This window comes from Oculina patagonica, chromosome 11 (assembly GCF_052425735.1).
Source record: "Oculina patagonica isolate OP01 chromosome 11, crgOcupat, whole genome shotgun sequence".
NCBI classification, from domain to species: Eukaryota; Metazoa; Cnidaria; class Anthozoa; order Scleractinia; family Oculinidae; genus Oculina; species Oculina patagonica.
In genome coordinates, this window is record NC_135768.1 from 7,291,206 (window position 1) to 7,314,114 (window position 22,909).

General features: G+C 39.1%; 2 protein-coding genes across 2 annotated transcripts; both read left to right on the forward strand.

Moving 5' to 3' along the window:
- Positions 1 to 12: 12 nt before the first annotated feature.
- Positions 13 to 20,084, forward strand: LOC144630283 (uncharacterized). Its single transcript, XM_078488615.1, has 5 exons — positions 13 to 25; positions 130 to 206; positions 4,605 to 4,718; positions 6,360 to 6,622; positions 20,034 to 20,084. The coding sequence occupies exons 3-4, from the start codon at positions 4,607 to 4,609 to the stop codon at positions 6,593 to 6,595; spliced, it is 348 nt and encodes a 115-aa protein (XP_078344741.1). The 5' UTR covers positions 13 to 25; positions 130 to 206; positions 4,605 to 4,606; the 3' UTR covers positions 6,596 to 6,622; positions 20,034 to 20,084.
- On the forward strand, positions 18,462 to 20,084 carry LOC144630285 (uncharacterized). Its single transcript, XM_078488617.1, has 3 exons — positions 18,462 to 18,524; positions 19,144 to 19,239; positions 19,770 to 20,084. The coding sequence occupies exons 2-3, from the start codon at positions 19,155 to 19,157 to the stop codon at positions 20,003 to 20,005; spliced, it is 321 nt and encodes a 106-aa protein (XP_078344743.1). The 5' UTR covers positions 18,462 to 18,524; positions 19,144 to 19,154; the 3' UTR covers positions 20,006 to 20,084.
- Positions 20,085 to 22,909: the final 2,825 nt, after the last annotated feature.

Consider the following 22,909-nt stretch of genomic DNA (forward strand, 5'->3'; position numbering starts at 1 on the left):
ACTGTTGTTTGTCAGGAAAAGTCAGGTAGGATCAATTTGAGACGTAGTAGTTTTTTCGAATTTGATTCTTTGAAGTTACAAAAAAAAAAAACTGCAACAAAAACCAGATCTTTTTTTCATTTTGTGCAGGTTTTGATTACTTGAGATCTGATACAACACCACCTATACCAAAGATTGAAACAATTATTCAACGACGAGTTTCGAAGGTAGGTAAGATCTTAGTATCACTGTCAAGATCATAAAAGAGCGCCATTTATGCATTAATTTAATTTAATTTAAGCTTTCATTTCTTGTCGATCTTGGCATGTAACAGGACCTTTCGATCCTAGAAGTATGTTGCTCTGATAATTACAAAGCACATGTCTTTCAGCAAAAAGTGCTAACGCTGAACGCGTCGGTGATGTTGGCCACAGTCAGACAACTTGAAAAACGCGCGTTTGTGGATAAAATTCTCGCTTTACCAATTTCGTCTATGCATTTAACTCTTTGGGATTTGAAAGAAAAAAGACTAAAAAAATCGACAAAATTGCCGAAAGCACGCTTAGCGCCTAATACCAAAGCGCTCCTGAACAAAACTAAGTACAATTACATTGAAAACGGCGCTTTGCACTACTGAAGCGCGTCAAGTTCAATTAATTCGAAGCGCGCTTGAAGCGATGTTTATGAGAAATGCAGGCTTAAGTTAGTACTTGCTAAATCCTCTAAGAGCACTTTATGTATACTGTGTTGTTGTTTACGTGTTAGATAGCTATATCGGATATTTATTTCGGTTGGGAAGCCATGTGAACCCAATTGTTTTGGACCATCCGTCTTATTTTCACCTTGCTTTAAAACCTTTGCTAATAGGAAAACTGTAAAATCTGAACACATGCAAACGGAATGGCACTTTGCGAAAGGGGAAAACATAGAATAGTTTAGGTGACACAGGCAAAATTTAATTAATGTATCGGATTCGCAAAACGTAGACAAAATACAGAAAAAAAAGAATAACAATTTTTTTTTTATAATTTTATTACGAATATTGATGGCGGCAAATTTTATTGTTTTTCGTATCGTAAAGGAAATTAAAAGTAAAATGTAAATGTAATAAAATGTATGGATGCACTAGTATCTTTAAAAAAGTTAATATTCTAATTAATATGGAAGGATCATTGCCGTTGTCAAAGATGAAAATTTCATGCGCTGTAGGCCATTTCTGCTGTCTGCGTTTAGGGAGAAATGTCAGACTTTTCTCACGAATATGACAACTATACATCACACAAACAAAATTTAATCAAGTTATATCGGATTCGCAATTGTTATTGATTGTTGTTTATATTCGCACCTCACAAGAACTAATATTTATTTAGCTTAACACAAATAATTAAAATGTATGGTATGTCGCCGTTTTACGTGTTTGCCAAAATCATTACCGTTGTCAAAGATGTATTCCCTTTCCACTGTTCAGAATTAACTGTCCCGAATTTGCATATGCGGATGAATTTCACACTTTTCCCGCCAATTGAACTTTTACGAACCGTTCTGTACCCAATGTCTTTCTCCTCTTTTGGAAATTAATTCATCTGGCGAATGTGCGCGGTTGTGGATGATGTTTTACCACAATCGCCTATGTATGAATATAACTCAGTGCTGGTCGGACTACGAGAAAAAAGAAATCGAATGAAAAAGGCCTCGGCTTTCCCCCAGGTGGAAAACCGATTGCACGTGTTTTCAACGCGTTTGCGCGACAAAAGTGTAACCTTGCACTCTGCCCTGGGCCATACAAGTATGAAAATAGATAACTCTTTATTGTGGTTTTCAGTGATATGCGAACTCTAAAATTCAATCCTCAACCAACGGTTTACGCTTTTTGCCGTCAATCATCTTAGCGGGCCTCTCGGGAAATAGAAGTTCACTTCAACCGGGTCAAAGGTCACGTCTGTCAGTTGTGATTGGTAGATTTCAATCTATTTTGTTTGTTTCTGGTTTCAATGGTTCATTGGCTGTCGCCATCATGATAATTATGATTGACGACAGCGAAAAACGAAATCGTTAGTTGGATTTTGAATTGCAGAGTTCGAATAATTCGAAAAACCTTACTTACAAAATCAGTTTTATTTTTTTTTTTGCTAATTAATATTTTAAATTTTTTCTACATTCTGGACTTTTGTCTTCGCAGTTTGTCTTCATGCTTTGTTCGTGATCGATGCAGAACCAAACACCTAAAGACTTCACTTTGCCATCCGCCCATTTGAGATGTTTATCATTGCAAAGAATTTGTAGTGACCCCTTACTCCTCGTGTTAATTCAAAGAAAACACTTGACCAGCCATTATTTACAACACGGGTTGGAATGTCACAATAAAACAGATTAATCCATTTAATAAAAGATGAGCCGAGGCCAAAATGATGAAGCGTCTTCTGAACAAATGCCCATTCAATGGCACCGAAAGCTTTCTTAAAATCAATGAAGAGAAGTAACCCAGGGATATTCTTGCACTCGGTGTATGAGATGACACTATTGATCAAGCAAATATTTTCTGCAACTGAACGCCATTAAAAAAGAGACCGTTTAGTCGCGGTCTATCAAATTTTGCAACACAATTTTGAGACGTGAAGCAATTGCCTTGGACGCGATTTTATTATCGCAATTTTATAAAGTTATAGGTCTCCTATTTTTTTAGTTCGTGTAGTAACTTGTCTTTCCTGGAGTTCAGTGAAAGGAAACCCCTTCTTTTCGTCAAAGCAAGCTTACCTTTTTGATAGCTTTTGTTGAGGCAACCACACTTTCTAGGGCTTTACGGGCGTAATAAAGCCACGCGGGGATGTTGGGAGAACACGAGAAAAGTTGTAAATCACGAGCCGTCAGGCGAGTGATTTACAAGCTTTTCAAGTGTTCTCCCAACATCCCAAGTGGCTTTATTACGCCAGTAAAGCCCTAGAAGGTGTGGTTTATTGCTTTTATAAAATAACTATAGAAAACGTTCTTCAAAGAAATAGAAATCTGTTTTATTTTTCGTAATCAAATGTTTTATTCTCAACAAACTCATCGAATGACGCGGTAAACCAATCACAGCGGCCGAAAGAATAAATCACAGGTTCAGCTCCACACACAAAACCCACAAATCGACGCGACAAAAATGTTTAAAAGTTCTTTTAAAGCTATGAAGGTCAAAAGAAATGAAAGGAAAAAGACAAACTGTCACGGTATGAAATGTATTCAACGATTTTAAAGTTCTTTGACCTGGAAATCTAGCAAATTGTGGCCGGAGTCATTTACCGCAAAAGTAAAAGCAGGTAAAAGACTGCACGAAAACTTTGCAAGTTTACAAACTTCACAGACTGACGATGGTATTGAGAATAAAGGTTATAGTTCCACAAACACTGCTTTAGAAATTTGTTCTGAATTTATTTATTTCGTATTCTTTCGTTTTCGCCGAATAACAGACTTAAAGCACGTAAAACTAAAGATATAATTTAAGCGCGTACAAGAACTCAGTGTTAGGTTCTGCCATCAAAATAATTCTAGTTCATCGCGACAAATTTGATCAGTTTTAATTCATTTCAAATAACATTTCCGAATTGATGTTGAATGGAACCATATCCATATTTTCCAGTCCAGTGAAAGCGGATCTGTTTATTCCGTTACTTCTCACTCAGTCAGTGTTTGTCTCTGTGTTTTCGCTTTTTTCTCTAGTTCCTTTGCTCAACTGTGGTGGGCGGGAAAATTCAATTTTGTGATCCACCCTCAGTAGATTTTCATAATGATCATTTACGATAATCATATATCATCCCTTTTAACCATAATATAGACCAAAAGAATACATTAAACTAACGTTAATTCTTCGTCCTTATGCGTAATCGAGCGTAGTGCAGCCATGTCGGGACAGAAGCGGGACTTTACCGGTACAATAGTACACAGGTTTTTGACCAATCAGAGCGCGCGTAGTTTCTGAGTTATTTTATCAATAGTTAGAGACCTCCTTCCAAAATGTTTTATAGAATTCTACGGGAAGGCCGTCCATTCCAGGCGATCTACCAGATACCATTGATTTCATTGCTTCAGAGCATTCTTTGTCAGTCAGTGGTCCTTCGAATTTTTGTTGCTCAATTTTGTCAAGCGTTGGATGTTCCCGGCTAAAAAATAGACTTGCTGAGCCTGTCAAAGTAGCTGTGAAATGTTTTAAAGTATAAAAAGTGCTAGAGATAGAAGGATTAAGCACTAGACAATAGTCAGTGTCTAGTGTAGTGCGTCTCTGGATAAATAGTTAAATGTATCTTTGGCCGGTTTAAAGCAATATAAAAGCAAACAGTGGCGATATCAAAGTTGTGAGCTAAGGCCTTCCAAGCTGCAATCGTTGCGTTTACTCGTCCCCCGCACCGTCCCTCTTTGCACCGATTGAATCCTACCAGTATCACCCTCCCCGGGGAGAACTTGTCTTTTCTTCAGTCTTTCCGAGTGTTTAAATTTCCCGCTCGTATGCTAATCGGATAATCGGAAACTTCGACAAATTCCTCGTGTGTTCTATTGTTATCAATGTTGAGGTACTTTTCTTGATACGACTGAAAAATAGCAATGAATGTTGTGCTTTTTCTCATCTTTGTCTTTCTTTTTATCCTTTACAGCAATGAAGGCTTTCAAATACACCTGTGCTATTTTGCTGTTGACAGGGCAGACTGTTGCATTATTGACTGCCGATGACAGGCACATCGAGAAAGCTGACGAGAGCGAACAAAACGGTAAAGGTTTCTAATTTTGTTTCGAAGCAGAAGTTTCACAAGTCGCCGTACATGGACGGCGGAGCATTTTTCAGACTGGGGGGGGGGGGGCGCTGACTAGTGACTTGAAGTGGGGGGGGGGGCTTAAGAGATTCTGCTCTTATTATTTCTTTATTTTTTCCGTAAAAGTGGGGGGGCTAAAGCCCCCCCCCAGCTCCCCCGGCTCTGCCGTCCCTGTCGTAATGAGCGATTGCAATCCGTTCTTGGGCGTCCGTATGATAAAAATCCGTTGGAAGCCATAGGCGTACGAGGCGGGGAGGCAACGGGTGCTGCAGCCCCCCCCCCCCCCATTGCCGAAATTTTTCGGGCAAAATGATAAGAATTCGGGAAACAAGCCTAGAATAAAAAAGAAAATAAGCCGACAAATCTCAACATTGCAAACAAAACGAATTACATCAACAGGAAAAAAGTATTGGAAATATACCGAACTTTGTGGTTCAAAAGTGTAAATTTTTCATTTATCTGCTTTCGTTTCCTCTCACGCGCAAATTGCTATAATCATGTTCGATTTTTCTCCAAATTCTGCGTGACCCCTCAGTTTGATACAGTTGCAATCAGCAGGCTTTTCCATAGCTTGAGCGTTTGTGCTCGGTGGATCCACTGTAAGACCTTGCAACAAACCTGCGATACGGTTACAAATTTAACAAAATGTTTCAACCCAATCATCCTTGAATGTTTCACACGCTTTTGTATAACTTTCAAGTGGGGGAAAAACAATGTACGTTGCCTTCCAAATATACTTTAATTTTTGCTTAACTGGAGTGAATAAATTAAATATTTCCAAAGAAAAAGGATTCACTGCATTGACACCTTCGGCAACGCCACGCGATTAATTAAAGAACTATCGTTTTCTTTAAGCAAGCAGGCAAGTTTTGTGAACAACTATTTCAATGCACGTTTTTTTGGTCCATTTTATATGCCTCTTTATTCGGCTTTCAACCCATGCCATTTTTTTTTCGGGCAATAAGGTCTCTGCCCCCCCAGGTCCGAAGGTGCCCGTACGCCTATGGTTGGAACATTAGTGTAAATTGTTAAAGGATGTTGACAGCAAGCATGCATGTAAAACGGTGTCAGGCAGAAATCGCATGGCTCAGACGAATCTCGCAATCCGATTGGCTATCGATGAGATTAAGCTAACATGAACACTGTGGAAAGTTCGCTTAAGACAGGAATGAGTGCTACAAATTTCTCATGGAATTAAGAACAGCTTTCAGTTTTGTTAATAAAACTGTCAATAGTATGACTACAAGAAGGTGCGACAATAACTACTTGCAGCAAACTCGCTAAAAACAAAAGGGACTCCTTAGAATGACTTCTTAGTAAATTTTCCTATAATATCGCTTTAATAATATAATTTAGTGAAGCCTTTAGTTATTTCTTTAATTAATTATTGACCTTGGTGACAACTTGTCCAAGTGTCACATGCTGCAAATGAGAAAATACTGGTAGCGAACTTATTCTATTCGCATTTGAAAACTAAGATAAGACATTGTGTTTAACGTTAATTATCCAGTAATTATGCATCCTTATAAGTGATATTTCTTTTAGTAGTTGAAATTCAACCCTAAAATATTATATTTTTGCTGCGTATGTTTCTTTTAGATGGGCAAACTTTTCGCAAACTGTATAAAAAAGTCAAGTACCTAGGTGCATGGAAAGATTGTGATAACCATATTACGATCGATGGAAGTGGAAACGGCTGTTCTTGCCCGTTCGTGGCTTGCACCGGATCAAAGGAATGTATTACACTGAACGGATTTTTCTGCCAATTCCTGCATGACAATGTTGATGTCAATGACATGTCCAGGGCGGATTGTGCATGTAAATTTACAAAATAAGATTTATGCAAATTGCATGACAGCTGAGTGATTGATTATAATATTATTTCGATGTACCACGAAAGATGTTAAATAAACATCAAAAAAATTCCATGAGTGTAGTGGACTAACTGCGCCAAAATGACATTTCAGATCCAAGATATGAAATAATGATTGCATTATTAAGGTTTGTTTGAAAGAGTTGCCAGTTAACTTGACTTGTTAGCTACGCAAGCCGTTTTATTTTTATGAAAGCGCCGAAATTGCGTAAAGCTTAGAGTATGTTAACAACAATACTGAAACTAAAGCATGGTATGAAAAAAATATCAGACATATAAGAAACCAGCTGACATTTGTCAATTTAAAGCTTGTTTGCCCCTTCAGAAATCACGTGCGTAATTTGCATTATAAAGCGAAAAAAACAGCGGCTATCATGAATAAGGCATATTATTAAATACTCAACCTCGGATAATGCATTTCTAGCTTTCTCATTGGTTCACTGGATTTCGGATACCAGCCGTTATACCCACGATTGACCTTATATTATATGGGAAACGAGTGCGGCAAGTGCCGCTCAGCTAAAAAATTTCCTGCGGAAAGCGAAAGTTCCATCAGAAAAATGGTTGAAAAAAGCAAAATTGACGAGCTTTATATACAAGAAATAATCGGCAGTGCTTTCACTAAAACCACACAAATACCACAAAAATGCCATAGTTGACTCGACCACGCAAAACAAAAGGATTGACCGGAAAAGTTTAATAAAAAATACTTGTAAATGTACAACAAGAGCGGCTGGACGAAGACGAAACGGAGCAAATAATTTACCAGAAAACCAGAAAACTGACACAATTTCATTTAGTGTTCGACGTAAAATAAGGATTAGCACGTCAGTTAAGTTTGTCACCTTTCTGTTACGAATGGATTCGGTTTGGTGAAGTAAACGTTTACCAGACTGAACGCAGGATTCTCGGTAACACAACAATTTTACTCAATTTCAGCTTTAACATGTCGCACCCTTCGACAATCAACTCAAAACACTTCTCGTCTAAAGTTCTTCTCGGAAAGTCTCTGTCACGTGACCTAGACGAAGGTCTAAAAATAAATATCCTCGTGGGAAAATACGTCACATGGACAATTTCACGAACAATGTCACGCTCAGTTTCGGGAGTAACACAATTTTTTGTAACATAACCCCCTCTTGAAAAGAAATTTGCAAAAATTTCTCCATAATAACGAAAAATTGACTAAACACGATTGGGGGGGGAGTCCAGTGTCTTAGATTTGTCCTTCTTACTCAACCGCTTGGCTCAGGTAGTCTGCTCCAACATTGTCTGATCCCTTGATAGCTTCAACCTTCAGGTTCTAGCTCTGAAGAAAGATCGCCCAGCGCATAAGGCGACTGTTCACGAACTTAGCACTGTTCATGTACTTGAGAGGCTCGTGATCCGTCTGCAGTACAAAACGCACTCCATACAAGTCTAGGGGAAATCTCTTGATCCCCCACACAATGGCTAAACACTCCTTCTCGATAGTAGAATAATTTCGCTCCGCGTTGGACAGTTTCTTGCTAGCGTAACAAACTGGAAACAGCTTTCCTTCATGCTCTTGCATTAGAACAGCGCCAATGCCATTATCTGATGCGTCAGTCCTCAAGTAGTACGTCTTGCTAAGATCAGGGAGATGCAGAATTGGCGTGCTTGTAAGGTGTGCCTTGACTGACTGATAGGCTCTCTCCTGGGCTTCACCCCACTCCACTCTGTTCGGCTGGCCCTTGCGTGTTAGGTCCGAGAGGGGAGCTACTACTGCGGCAAAATTTGGGATGAAATCTCGGTAGTATCCGGCCAATCCCATGAACGAACGGATCTGCTTCTTGGTGGTAGGTCTTGGGGCGTCTCTAATCTTAGCCACATTATCCTCATGAAGTCCCACTAGACCACACTGCAACTGATGACCAAGAAACTCAACACTGTCTACGCCAAAAATGCACTTGCTTGGTCTGACTGTCACCCGAATTGTAGTAGTCGCTTGAATAGCTTGCGAAGGGCTTCGAGATGCTCCTCCCACGTATGGGTGTGGACTAGGATATCGTCCCAGTAGAATTCGACGTTTGGCAGATCCTTCAGTAATCTTTTCATGGCGCGTTTAAGGGTTGCTGCGGAGTTAACCATCCCAAATGGCATTTTCAAGAACTCATTCAACCCATCAGGCGTTACAAAGGCTGTCTTCGGGATATCTTCCTCCGGTATGGTTATCTGCCAGTATCCTTTGCTAAGGTCAATCTTCGAAAAGTACTTGTCACCATTCAATTTCTGAAATAGCTCCTCTGCCGTTGGCATTGGTTCAGGATCAAATACAGTTAGCTTGTTCAACTTTCTGTAATCAAAGCATACCCTGTTCGTTCCATCTTTTTTCTTCACAACAACAACGGGTGACGAATACGGCGAATTGGATTCTCTGACCACGCCCATCTTAATCATATTGTTAATATCCTCCTTAAGAGATTCTCTGAGGCTGTAAGGAACTGGATACGGCTTAGATCTGACTGGCTCCACTGACGTAAGCTTGATGTGATGCTGAACCAGGTTCGTGGTACCAGGGGCTTCGGTGAACAGACTTGAAAACTGATGTGCCAAGTTCAAAAACTCATCTCGTTGGTCATCTCTAAGATTGGAACCCGTAGTCACGTCATAGATGGACTCCTTCGGTACATATCCTCCAATCTCCAGGAAGTCGGCTTCAACTTCTGTCTCTTCAGTCTCAGCCTCAATTGCCACCGCGGACACTTCTGCAGGCTCATCTCGCTCAAAATACTTCTTGAGAAGGTTGGCATGGTAAACTCTCTCTTTGCCTTTGACTTTGACCTTGTAATCGTTAAGGCCTACAACAGCGCTGACTTCAAAAGGACCTTTCCACTGCATTAGCAACTTGTTGTGGTCAGTTGGCAGTAATACAAGTACCTTGTCCCCTGGCTGGAACTTGCGGACCTTCGTTTTGCGGTCATAGTAGTGCTTCCCTTTCTGCTGGGATTTCTGCAACTCACTGTGGGCAAGGTTGAGAGTATCTTCTAGCTTCTCGCGCAGCTCGAAGACATACTGGTAACTGTTCTTTACTTCTGGTTCTTCTACTTCTTTCGTCCACAGTTCCTTCAGAATGTACATGGGTCCTCTGACAGCTCTCCCATACAATAGCTCAAACGGTGCAAATCCTGTAGACTCCTGGGGAACTTCACGGTAAGCGAACAGCAGCGGATTGATGTAGCGATGCCACTGCTTCGGCTGCTCACTGCATCATCTTTTCAGCATTAACTTCAGTGATCCATTAAATTTTTCGGTCATTCCATTACACATAGGGTGGTACGGAGTTGTTGTCAACTGCTTGATACCCAAGAGACGCATAACCTCCTTCATACATTCAGAGACGAACTGTGTTCCCAGATCGCTAAGGATCTCTTCCGGTACTCCAAGGCGGCTGAAGATGTCTACTAGGGCTTCTGCAACGGTTTCTGTATCAATGTTCTTCAGCGGCACAGCTTCTGGGTATCGAGTTGCATAATCCACGAGCGTCAGTATGTATCTGTGTCCCTCCTCGCTTGGCGGGCTTATCGGACCGACCAGGTCGATTGCTACTCTTTTAAACGGCTTGTCAATTATGGGCATCTTCTCCAACGGAACTTTAGGGACTGACCCCTTTGGTACGGTCTTCTGACATACATCACAGGATTTACAATGTCGTGTGACGTCTCCTTGGATACCAGGCCAGTAGAACGCAGCCTGAATTTTGTCAGCTGTCTTCTTTATGCCCATGTGTCAACCCATTATTGACCCGTGAGCTACATCCATGATTTGGCGTCTCAACGGGGCTGGAACCAGAACTTGTCTCACTGGCTTTCCACTATTTACGTACGGGTGCTTGTAAACTCGGTACAGGACTCCGCTCTTTTGCTCAAATGAAATCTCAGCTTGACCCTTTACTCGAGTGTCATCGCGATTCCAGTACTTTTTCAAACTCTCATCCTCACGCTGCAACTGCATAAGCTTCTCTCTGTCTACTATGGGACTCTCTGATGAACTTGGTACCTTCAATGGCGTATGTTTTCCGGCTTTCTTAGCTTGACCTCTAGTGGTCGCGGCACACGCTTTCTGCCAGCTGGGGTCTGAATCATCTGCGGCTCTTGCACCAGGCACATTACCAACGATAAGGTCATAGATCGCATTGGGGAGGCACTGTGCTTTAACTTCTCCTGACAGGTAAGGGGTCTTCACAGTGATCTTCGCAATAGGTACTTTTCCACTGTATTGTCTATAAGCAGCATACAATTGAAGTTACCAGTGTACTGCTCCTCTGAAACTAACTCCTTTACTACGATACCACTGCAACCAGTGTCTCTCAGAACATCCACTGTCTTTTCACCCACTCTATCCTTTACAACAGGCATCTTGCTTCTAGCTCCAGTCAACGGCTCCACGCACGCATTGCTCAGCAACGGAATCCTTTTTCCACAGGTTAAAAGGAGCTGATCCTCTTCAATACAAGACTTGACTTCCTCTGGCGTAGCGTTTAGCTGGGGTGACTGAACTAGACAGCCAGCACTCACTTGGTGACGTGGTGCTGCAGGTACACGAGACTTACTCGATCCTCCAGCCTTCCACAAATTCACTTTGAGAGACACTTGGCAATTTCTCGCTTCATGTCCTTGCCTTCCACACAAGAAACACGGCCTTAATACGGCCTGACAGTTAGCAGCTTTATGCCCTCGACCATTGCACTTGTAACACTGTACCTGGCTAGACTGAATGGGCGGTTTCTTTGCGTCATCATCCTTTTGGGGTGGGGCGGGTGGTCTACTTCGTCCACTACTAAACACGTGCTTTCCATGAGCTAGTAAGTACTGATCAGCAATCTGGGATATCTGTTCCAGTGTCTCTGGAGCCCTTTCACGTAAGTGAATGGCTAGTTCCTTTGGACATGAATTGATGAATTGCTCCTTGACTATCAAATCTCTTAGGCCATCAAAGCTCTTAGTGGTCTTAGAGAGTTCGACCCACCGCATTAGATGTGTACTCAAGCGCACAATAAACTGATCAGGACTTTCATCAATCTCAGGCTTAGATACTCTAAATTTACGACGGTAGCCGTCCTCAGTTAAATCATACCTCTTCATCAGTGCCAGTTTCATTTTATCGTAATCCGTAGCGGCTTCCTCTGACAAGCGTGAATAAACATCCAGGGCGCGACCTGTCAACAGAGCACTAAGCTTTGTAGCCCAACCATTTTTCTCCCACTTAGCGTTCGTAGCGAACCGTTCAAAACGCTGAAGATAAGCATCGAGGTCATCCTTGCCATCCACAAACGACGATACTTAGGTGTCTTGGCTCGGTCCTCTCTGTTATTGTTTGGTTGCGCGGGAAAATGTCCATCACCCGCCAAACGTGCGAGATCCAACTCGTTCTGTCTTTTAGCGGCTTCGATCGCTTCTTTCTGTCTCAAAAGTTCCGCTTCCCTTTCCATTTTTCGGAGCTCACGTTCCTGGCGTCTCGCTTCTTTCTCATCTTCTTCCTGCCGACGTTTCTCGTCTCTCTCTTCTGCTTGTTGTCGACGTTTCTCTTCTTTCTCTTCTTGTTGTGTTCGAAGTCTCTCCTCATTCTCTTCTTTTTCTCTCTGAAGTCTTTCCTCTTTTTCCTCTTTCTCCCTCTGAAGTCTTTCCTCTTTCTCCTCTTGTTCTTTTACAAATTTCAGCAGCTTTTCTTCTTCGAGTCCAAACTTTTCTCCCATCTGAATAAACTTCTCCATTGCTCAAGACGATTAAAAGTTTACCACAAAATAATCGAAGCAAACAATCTTCACAAACGCGAATCACTTGTTATTCGATTCTCCTCGACGATGAGTTCCACAAACCACACACTTCGAATTAATTTGTTTCTTTCCTGCATTGACGGTAGTAAATAAACTCTTCGTTCTTGTGCTCCACTCACACGGCAAATAGTCAAAACAAACAATCCACACAATTCCACACAATTTACTTTCGATTTTTCTCGACGATAAACTCGACAAATCGACACAAACCACACACCTTGAATGAATCTGTTCCTTTCCTGCGGTTTAGTTTAGTAAATAAACACTTCTTGTATTCTACACACAACAAATAATCGAAACAAACAATTCTCACAGATGCCACTTGCTTGTCCTTCGATTCTCCTCGACGATAAGCTTCACAAATCGCCACAAACAACACAACTTGAATAAATCTGCACCTTTCCTGGTTACGGTAGTAAAGTAAACGCTTCTTGTGCTTCACTCCCGGACGGGCCCCCAATGTTACGAATGGATTCGGTTTGGTGAAGTAAACGTTTACCAGACTGAACGCAGGATTCTCGGTAACACAACCATTTTACTCAATTTCAGCTTTAACATGTCGCACCCTTCGACAATCAACTCAAAACACTTCTCGTCTAAAGTTCTTCTCGGAAAGTCTCTGTCACGTGACCTAGACGAAAGTCTAAAATAAATATCCTCGTGGGAAAATACGTCACATGGACAATGTCACGAACAATGTCACGCTCAGTTTCGGGAGTAACACAATTTTTTGTAACACTTTCAATCTTAATCTTGTTCTTTTAAACTTCAATAAACTTCATCGACGCTGAGTGCAAGCTCGATGACAGCCATGGAGCTGTAAACAAGTACAGTAGGTGAACCCTTGTTTCGTTAGACTTGCACAAGGCATATAAACTTCCAGAGAAAAGTTCCAGAGAAGCTATTGCTTCGGATCTTTCCGTAAACCTTAATTGTACTCACAATTTTCAAGCATGAATAGACGATTTAAGAGGAGATTGTCCGAGGAAAATCTTCGAAAGAAAACTTTTACTCGCTTTCCTCGCGTGTTTCATTCAACTCAAGTAGTGAACACCGCGCCACAAATTTTCCCGCCTCCTTATACCATCACTTCGTTTACATCAAAATGAAATGTCCAGTCGATTTGAAAAGAATTTAATAAAACAATTATTTCATTCGCCCTTGTTGGATACGAGTGGTTATAGCCAACTCGACGCTTCGCGTCCTCGTTGGCTATTTACCACTACGTATCCAACGCGGACTCCTGGAATAATTGTTAATTATTACTAGTGCTAGATTCGCGCTCAATGTTTACTGATGAAGTCACTATTAATAAAATGTCCCAGGTTTTTTCCTCTTTTCGTCTAATGAAACACGTATTTTATTGAAAGTTCTTTAAAAGTATTTTAAAAAATCACAGAGAAATACTGACAAAGGGAGTTTCTTTAGTTTACGACTTTATTTAGAAAAATATTAAACGCCTGATTTGAACTACGTTCAATCCGTGACGATCTAAAATGCAAGAAATATAGGAAGCTTATTTTGAAATAAGTCAGTGTTATAGCTTTAATGTATGAACAGATCCCCCCATTTTTGCGTTAGTGCAAGTATTGTTTTGTTAAGGGTTCACGGAAAACAACTATTTCGACAAGTACTCTGTGGTGGTGAATTGTTCCTCCTCATTTTCTTTTTATCTAACATGTTAATTTCTTTCTGTTCTGTTTAACTCTAAAATTTATGTAAAAAATCTGGAGAAATACCAACAAAGAGGTTTTTCTGAGCTTACGAATTTAATCAAAAAACTCAATGCATGGCTTTGTGGAATGAACTTCGTTTAATTCGTAGCATATCTGGAAGAAGAGAAACTAAATTTAAACGAGTATTTCTCTTAATCATCTGTTATTAGTGTCATAGTGTCAAAGTTTTGCTTTTAAAATAGAACAAACTATACAAGTGTCCTTCAAACATAAAACACATTTGTCCGATCATGCAAGTGCTGTTTTGTTTAAGGTTAACCGAAAACAGCTTCGACAGCAGGTCTTCTATGGTGACAAGTTTGCAGCACCACTGAGCATAGGTGTTAAACCGTAAAACTAGGCACGAACGCTCCTGTAAATTAAGGTCCTTGAAATTAACGCGAATTGGAGGGCAAATTTCTTTCGAATAAAAGAAATTGACGCGAGAGAAGGGGAGAATTTTCAAAATAAAGAAAATTATCGCGATTAGTGATGTCTCTAAAGATATTTTGGCTGTAGCATAAAAGGATGTCGAGAACCGCTCTTCTGAAAGCAATAGTGAACTGAAAATATTGCAGATGAGATTTCTTTAAGGCTTTTGCATTGTAAAAGATTGAAAAATAGTGTGCAGAAAAGAGAAGGCTGTTGTTTCCTAGTTGCTATATGTGTTCGGTCAGTATCCAGAATTTGCATTGGGGAGAAATTAAGGTCTCGGAAATTAACGCTCCACTTAAATAATGTCGCGGAAATTAACGATCAAACGCGACTTAGATTAACACGAATTTAAAGAATTCGCTTAATTTTCATGGAGCGTTAATTTCCTTTAATAAGGTAGCAATTGTCATTTTTTTTGCGCGTAAGGTATCTGTGGCCTTTACTCGCCGCCACAATCGGGCGATGGGACTGTGAACGCTTGATTCCTCACACAATGTAAACCAGTTCAAGCGGTGTTTAATTGCCTTTTATTACCACAAGTGTGTGACTGCCTATAATTTTTGGAGCAGCCATCCGCTAAAGTAGAAAATTCGGGAAGGAATTTAATTTAACGCACTAAAAGTGTCTTTTAAAAATTATCTAGCATGCATTATCGGTGTAGGACTGATCAACGCTACGTGGGCCTTTTTACGCGGCCGTTTGTTATTTTATATTTTGAACAAGTCCTTTCAGCTATCAGCAAAGAAAGTAAACCAGTCGCAAGCTTTGATTTTAAGGGAAACACCTTAAAGTGAACTGGCCGATTCACTTTTTTAGCAGTGACAAGCACACATATCGCGAGACTCACTCAGTAATGTAGGAGATCATCTAATTTAATCTTCACTGATATATTCCTTTCTTAAACATAAACGCAACAAGAGAACATTAAACATTCAAATGCAGTAATATCTTTTACTGTTATCTAGCTCCGCTGAATGCTCGTTCGGAACAACAAGATCCCGTGCACAATTTGATCTGTAGGGAACAGAAAGATAATAAAACAGGAAAGTTGAAATTTCTAAGTTTTTCGGCCTTAGACTGTTTACGGCCTCTCCATTTTTCAAACTCAAGAAAGAACGCTGGAGAAACAGCAAAAATCGTTTAGAAATCAGTGCTTATAGCAAGCATCGTTTAGAAATCAGTGCTCATATTTACATCCTGCAGCCAGTGAAAGGGTAAAGTAAAAAAAGATCTTCTGCGAACTGGGTTCATCACTTACCAAAATGCACATGAGCAATGAATTCTCCGTCAAATCATGTTTGGAGAGTCTACATAAACATACACCATATCAACGAGAGTTTCAAACAAATTTTTTATTTTCAGGCTATATTATGTCTTGAACGTAAAAATTGACCAAACGTTATTAATTATTCACAACCGTTGTAGCAGGACGGATCCGTCACTAAACTGTAACTGGTACTTGCTTTAGGTCAATCTAGAACTTAAAAAGGGACTGTGTCGCGGCTGAGTTTGGTATTTTTTATTAAGTTTTACCAAATACTCGCGGCTACCAATACGGTTAGTGAAGAGTTTACTTTTACGGAATTGATGATAAAACCATAGCTTCATTACAAACAATGTCTCCCGGGCGTTGAATAATTAAAAGTAAGAAACAAAAGCGAATAACTTTATGAACTGTTCCTCTGACTAACAATGTTTCAAAATCCCATATTACAGTCTTTTTAATCTTATCAGCTTTTGTCTACACTCACATTCGTTTATATTTCACTACTGTGCTTTTGAAATGTTCCTTTACTGTTCAAGTGGTTATTTTTATATTTTCACCCAGATTGGTGGCCAAATTAACTGTAAATAAGTCTTTTTTCTCAGCTTGCGAATTTATAAGAGCATCATTTTGGAATACAATTCAGTGTTGTAGTACGTTTCAATATGTAAGCAAATCTAGCTAACAATAACAGAAGGAAACAGTTCTTCAAACAAATAAACATCACTTCTCTGATCATGCAGGTATACTGTTTTATTTTAAGGGGTCACCAGAGCCATAACTGGCAAGAGGCAAGACAAGGCACTTGCCTCGTCTAGGTTTTCACCCAAAATTAAAAACAAAATATGTTTTGTCCATAATGATAACGTTCGCTTGATAAATCATATGCTATTTACAAGGCTAAAAAGGGTTAAAAATAACAACCCTGATGATGGCAAACAGCCGAAAACGTATGGTTTTAATATTTTAATTTTATATTTTTTAACCATTTTTAGCCTTGTAAATAGCATATAAAATATGTTTTGTTGGGAAAATAATCCCCAGTTGAACAAGATTGTTTTTTCCCAAGAAATTCGTCATTAAAAATGTATCTGAAAGAGTTTTAGAGCTTCTAGATTTGAAACATTTCTGGAGGGCAAGCCCCCAGAGCCTCCCAGCAAGATCTTGCCTCGTCTATGGCAAAGGTCCGGTTACGGCCCTGGGGGTCACGGAAAACATCTTGTTCGGCGGGTCATCTGTGGTTGTTGATCTGATTTCCCCATTTTTTTGCTTTAAGACATGCCTTTCTCGGTTCTAAATAAAATTTTCTGTTTTTCAGTTCATTCAAAGTTCTTTAAAAGTATGCAAAACAACCTAGAAAAAACCCACAAAGAGATTTTTCTGAGCTTTTCTGACCTTTTCTGATCTCGGCTTTGAACTACATTTATTCCTTTATAATCTAACTGAAACGCAAGAATTGGATAAATAGAAATTGTTAAAGCTAGGAAGCTTTTTTTGGATTAACTGTATGAACAGGTGTTTTTAACTATAACATAAGGCAATCAAACATCGACCATTTTTCCGATGATGCAAGTATTGTTATGTTTAAGGCTTGCGGAAAGCAACGTCTTGATGAATTGATGAATCGTTCCTCCTCATTTATATTTCAATCTAAGACTTTAAATTTTCTCTGTCAATGAATAAAGTGACCTGCTTTTTTTTCTGTAGTCGTTAAAATTCAGAAAAACATGAAAAATCTGGAGAGACACTAAAAAAGAGTTTATTAATTTTCTGAGCTTACAAATTTTTTAAGCTCAATTTAATGAGGGGTTTGAACTTTGCTCAATGCGTAGAATATCTAGAAAAAAGGCTAAATTTAAACCAATTACTCCATTTAATCCTAAGCTGTTATTAGTGTCTTAGTTTTACTGTTAAAATAGGCCAAGCTACACAAGAATTCTTGAAACAAACAAACAAACATCATTTGTCCGATCATGCAAGTGTTTTTTTGTTTATGGTTCACCGAAAACAGCTTCTTCGACAGGTCTTCTATGGTGGTGCTGGTTTGTTGCACCACTGGACATACGCGTTCAACCGTAAAATTGTTCACGCTACTCACGATTACCGATTTCCATTTTTTTTTTTAAATCAAATATGCGAGTAAGGTTTCACTGGCCTTTTTGAAGCCACAATCAGACGCTTGGAATGCGAGCACCTGCTTCCTTACACGAAATAAACCAGTTAAAGTGGCGTCTAATGAGAGTAAGAAAAGGAACTTACTTCATGGGTGAAAGTTCAAATGTTTCCAGTGTTTATGCGTTAACGACTTCTTGCCATACAAAAGTAATTGATATACTATTCATTTGCGTAAAAAACAAAAGCTGTTTTGTGAAACATTCTTTGTCGGGTAAAATGGTAAATCAACGGATTTAACAAAGCGTAAATTGTTTTGTTATATTCACCAAAATACACCACTAGTTGAACTATAAATTTATTGATAGAACGTTTTGCACCAATGGGCCGAACAGCATGTGATTCCATTATTTCAACACGTGGATATGGACCTCCAAATGAGTTATCTCAGCTTGATATCGTCCACGAATTCCTCAAAATCTTATATCAACTCGTGAGCTGTGTGTAGAGGTATTCACTTTTTTCTTTAAGCTATTGCAGTCAAGAGGTCCGTGGCTTTTCACTTCTTCAGGTAAGATTTTCCACTTGTAAGATGTGTTTGTGTCATTCTAAGTTATATTGGACGAAACAAAAAAAAAATAAATAAATAAAACGATAAGGCTTTTATGTATTTTTATGGTATGGTACATATATTTCTTTGAAGAAACGCTTCACTTTTCAGTGGTACTTTCCTTGTGTTGTAAACAAGTTACACAAATTTAAAGTATAACTTTGACCATTTTCCGTTTTGAACAAAAGCGATTCACGGGAAAACTAACTGTTTTCAATTTGCCACACCAGATTCGGCCTTAAAAAAGCTCTGCTGTTATATTATTGTTTTTCATCTGTTCTTTTTCACAAGGTTGCTTAGATTTCAGAGTTATAGGCAAATTATTAAGTCCTTGTGATGTTACAATGCTGGTACAATAAAAGTAGTTTTTCTTCTCTTCGTAAAATGCCAAAAAAGCCTTTACGGAAAGCAAAACTTTACGTTTTTCTCTGTTGATCTCCAGTATTGTGACGTTATTATCGATCTACGCTGCATTCGAATTCCAACGTTACACTTTACTGATAAATATGTCGGTCATGAACATTATAGAGTATCTTTAAATATAAAACTTGTCTATTTTTTTGGTTTTTTCTCCTCTCAGTTTCAGGCAAGATGGCTTTCAAGTACGCTTCTATTCTTCTGCTTGTGTCCGTTGTATTGTTCGTGGCTCAAGCTAAGAAAGACAGCAAGCAAAATGGTAAAAGTGATAGCTTTAGACTTAATTTTTAATAGAAACTGTGAGCCTATATCTTTGCATTTTAACTTTCTGTGTGGCTCTAGACTTCACTGAACCTGTAAAATGGAATATGCTTACTACACAGAAAACACAGAAAACATTGTTTTCTCACAAAGGAAAATAACAAAAACCAAAATGGGACTAAGAAATTAGTATTTTGAACTATGAACAGGTTTGGGTGGTTCAATTAAATTTTATGAAATTTATTCTTTCGTGTCTGCTCTTTTATTATCGATCATCATTTAATTTATTTTCACCCTTCTTTATTGGTTGCATGACAGATTATTACGTCACCAGCAAATAATGATTTGCATCTGCCATCGGCCAGGACAAATGAAAATTCTTCACATTTGAAAACTGGCAAGGTTTTTGTTTGACCTTGTCCAATAATCATGCATCCTTTTTACAGCAGACCTAACCCATTGTAAATATTCCTTTAACAATTCGACATAAACTACCTAAATATTTCTTGCTGTTTATATTTCTTTTAGATGGACAAACTTTTACCAAACGGTATGACAGGGTCAAGTACCGAGGTGAATGGAAGGATTGTGACAACCATATTACCATCGATGGAAGTGGAAACGGCTGTTCTTGCCCATTTGTTGCTTGCACCGGATCACAGGAATGCACTGCACCAGACGGATTCTTCTGCCGATTCATGCATGACAATGTTGATGTAAATGACATGTCCAGGGATGATTGTGCTTGTAAATTTCTAAAATAAGATTTATGCAAATTGCATGACAGCTGAGTGAATGATAATGACATTATATGTCGATGTATCATGAAGGATATTAAACAAATGAAGTGAAGTTTCATGAGTGAATTTACTTAGCACATCCCATTATGCGATCTCGAGTAAAAATGAAATCAGAGATTGTAAAGATTGTAGGTTGTATAAAAAACAATCTTAGCCGAAATCCTGTGACGCTTAAGAAGTCCAGTGACAAAGCACTTTGAAGTGAAAATTCATTTTTAGATTTCCCTACCTTCCCCCCCACCCCTTCCCCTTCCCGTTCTCTCTTCCACGAACCCCATTCCCCTCCCTATACAACAAACAAACAAACAAAAAAACAATTTTGAACTATTGTGGTTGGTCAAGTAGATAAAGTTCAACTTAATGTTGGAGTCCAGATGGTAGTGGGGGTGGGGGAGGGGAGAGGGGCGAAGACAATCTGTCGGGTAAAGTCGAAGTTTCCTAAGGACATAGATTAATCAAATAACACAATCTGGCTACAGTATAACTTCAAATGAGGCATTTCGTCAAAGGGTTTTGCTTATTTTTTTTAAAAAAAAAGTTGGAGTTTTATTCTAAAAGGGATCGGCATAGCGTCTGAAAGCACAGTATTAAAACGTTTTAAAAATAACGACTTGAAACACACACCAAGTTCTGAATTCATGACATGAACATTAATAAAGGGGTAAATATTGTAATCACATAAAATACAAAACAACCCATACGATCAGGATTTATTTGAAGAAATTTTATTTTCCCGTAAGAGCTAAAACTAAAACCCAAAACATTTTTTTAAAAAAAATTGCATTTAACATCTGGTTTGAGGGCGGGGTCGGCTTATTTAACAGTATTTTACGGTATACCCAAATTAATACGCTTTACAAAAATCTTTTTAGAAAAGTTAATAATCTGTTCCCCTGTTTTGGCAAAATTTCTAACTCCGGGAATTTTTAACCGTGCGAAGCCGGTTCATAATTTGGCTGACATTTTGTCGTTTCAGCTTTTTTTTTTAGTTTTTTTTGTCGGTAAATCGATCCAGTCTCACGCGGCCCAGCCGGCTCTTTTGTCACGGTCACGCAAAATTTAACGTTTAATAGCGATCAGCCGATCACTCGCGTTTAACATGAACACTCTGCTCTCTGAAATGTATAATTTTGTTTCATTCCAGTGTTTTACCAGAAGAGAGGGCTGAATATAATCACATAGCGAAACCAAAGACCGCTTGGACATGTCCAAGCTATTTAAAACTACTACTACGTCGCTTTTAGCTATAAATAATCATTCATCTATTTAAAAAAATATTTACGAATACTCTGCGCTCTGTTTGTGTGAAATATTTATTTTTGTGTTATTCAAGCGTTTGGCGCGGAGCGAGTACAAGTCATACAATTTACCGGGAACGTGTTGAATATTGCAAACAACGACTTGTTTTCTGGATATTCCAATTTTTGTTTTGAGCGAGTACAAGTCATACAATTTACCTGGAACGTGTTGAATATTGCAAACAACGACTTGTTTTCTGGATATTCCAATTTTTGTTTTGAGCGAGTACAAGTCATACAATTTACCTGGAACGTGTTGAATATTGCAAAACAACGACTTGTTTTCTGGATATTCCAATTTTTGTTTTGAGTTTATTTTGGGAATGGAAACATAAGTTGCAAGCTCAGCAAAAATGTGTCAAGGCACGGGATACACGTCATCGCGCCAGGGGAATTACCAAAAGCTCGTCGGACGACGCTAAACGATGAAACACAATGGCATGGCCTTAGTTTACTCTTTATTTTGGCGTGATTTGGCTTTGTCTTTAATGCAATTAATGAACTGGTATGGGTTTGTTTTATTGAACATCCGGAACAAAGTAAATATGTGCATGCGTAAGCAGGCATTTATCCGGCTAGGCATGTGGTTTTTAAAAAAGATGACGCGGTGAAGGAAATTCATGTCACGCACACTCCGTGACTAACGCAAACACGACTTGTGTCTGTCTCAAGTGACTGCTTTTCTAAAGCCAAAGCACTGAAAGAGGTCCGCACGGTTATAAACTGCTTGCAGTTCTTGTTTTGTTTTCAAATTGCATGGGCCACTTAAAGACAGACATAAAGGCAGGTGTTGCATTATTTCAACAAGAATAGTACACCTGGCTCGTGGAATGGTCTTAAATCGTCGGCGCTGTCTGCAGACAAATCATTCTGTGTTTAACTGGCTGCTGACTTAGGGGAACGAAGATTTATCTTATCACTGAGGCAATTGTCTATAAGTTTAAATTTATCAAACTTTCTTTGAATGTTCGGATAGCGTTCTTCATGAGCACAAACATTGTTGAATTTCTTGATAAAAATATTTTTTGTTCACGTCCATCGGAATCTGTGTACCTATTTGTGTAGTCTTTGTTTTTTTATATGTTGTCGTTTTTCAGATGGCTTTTAAGTACACCTGTATTCTTTTGTTTTTGCCTGTGGTATTGTTATTGGCTCGAGCTAAAAAAAATCAAGAAAGGCAAATTAAAGCAAGCGAAAGGGTAAATTTTTCAGTCTATTTTTAGACTGAAAATATATAGACCGTAGTCGCTGAGTTGAGCATTTGACCTGCGTTTTGAAGTATTTGTCCGCGAGGAGATAGTGTAGAGCAACTCCAAAACCTCTCCCTCACTCTGTCATACCTACGACCAGTTTTTAAACAGCATTCCGTAAGCTTTTTGAAAAGTCAGCTGTGCATATATGTCAACTCCCTTACCTAAAACCTTATTTTGTATCCCATGCCAAATCTTCTTTTGAAGTCAAAGCCCGAAAAATCTCGTTTCTTGCACGAAAACTCCATTATGCTTAAACCTCGAAGGTTCCCCTTTAAACATTTGGGTGGTAGTGAGCCTAACTTGGCTCCTAGGCTTGG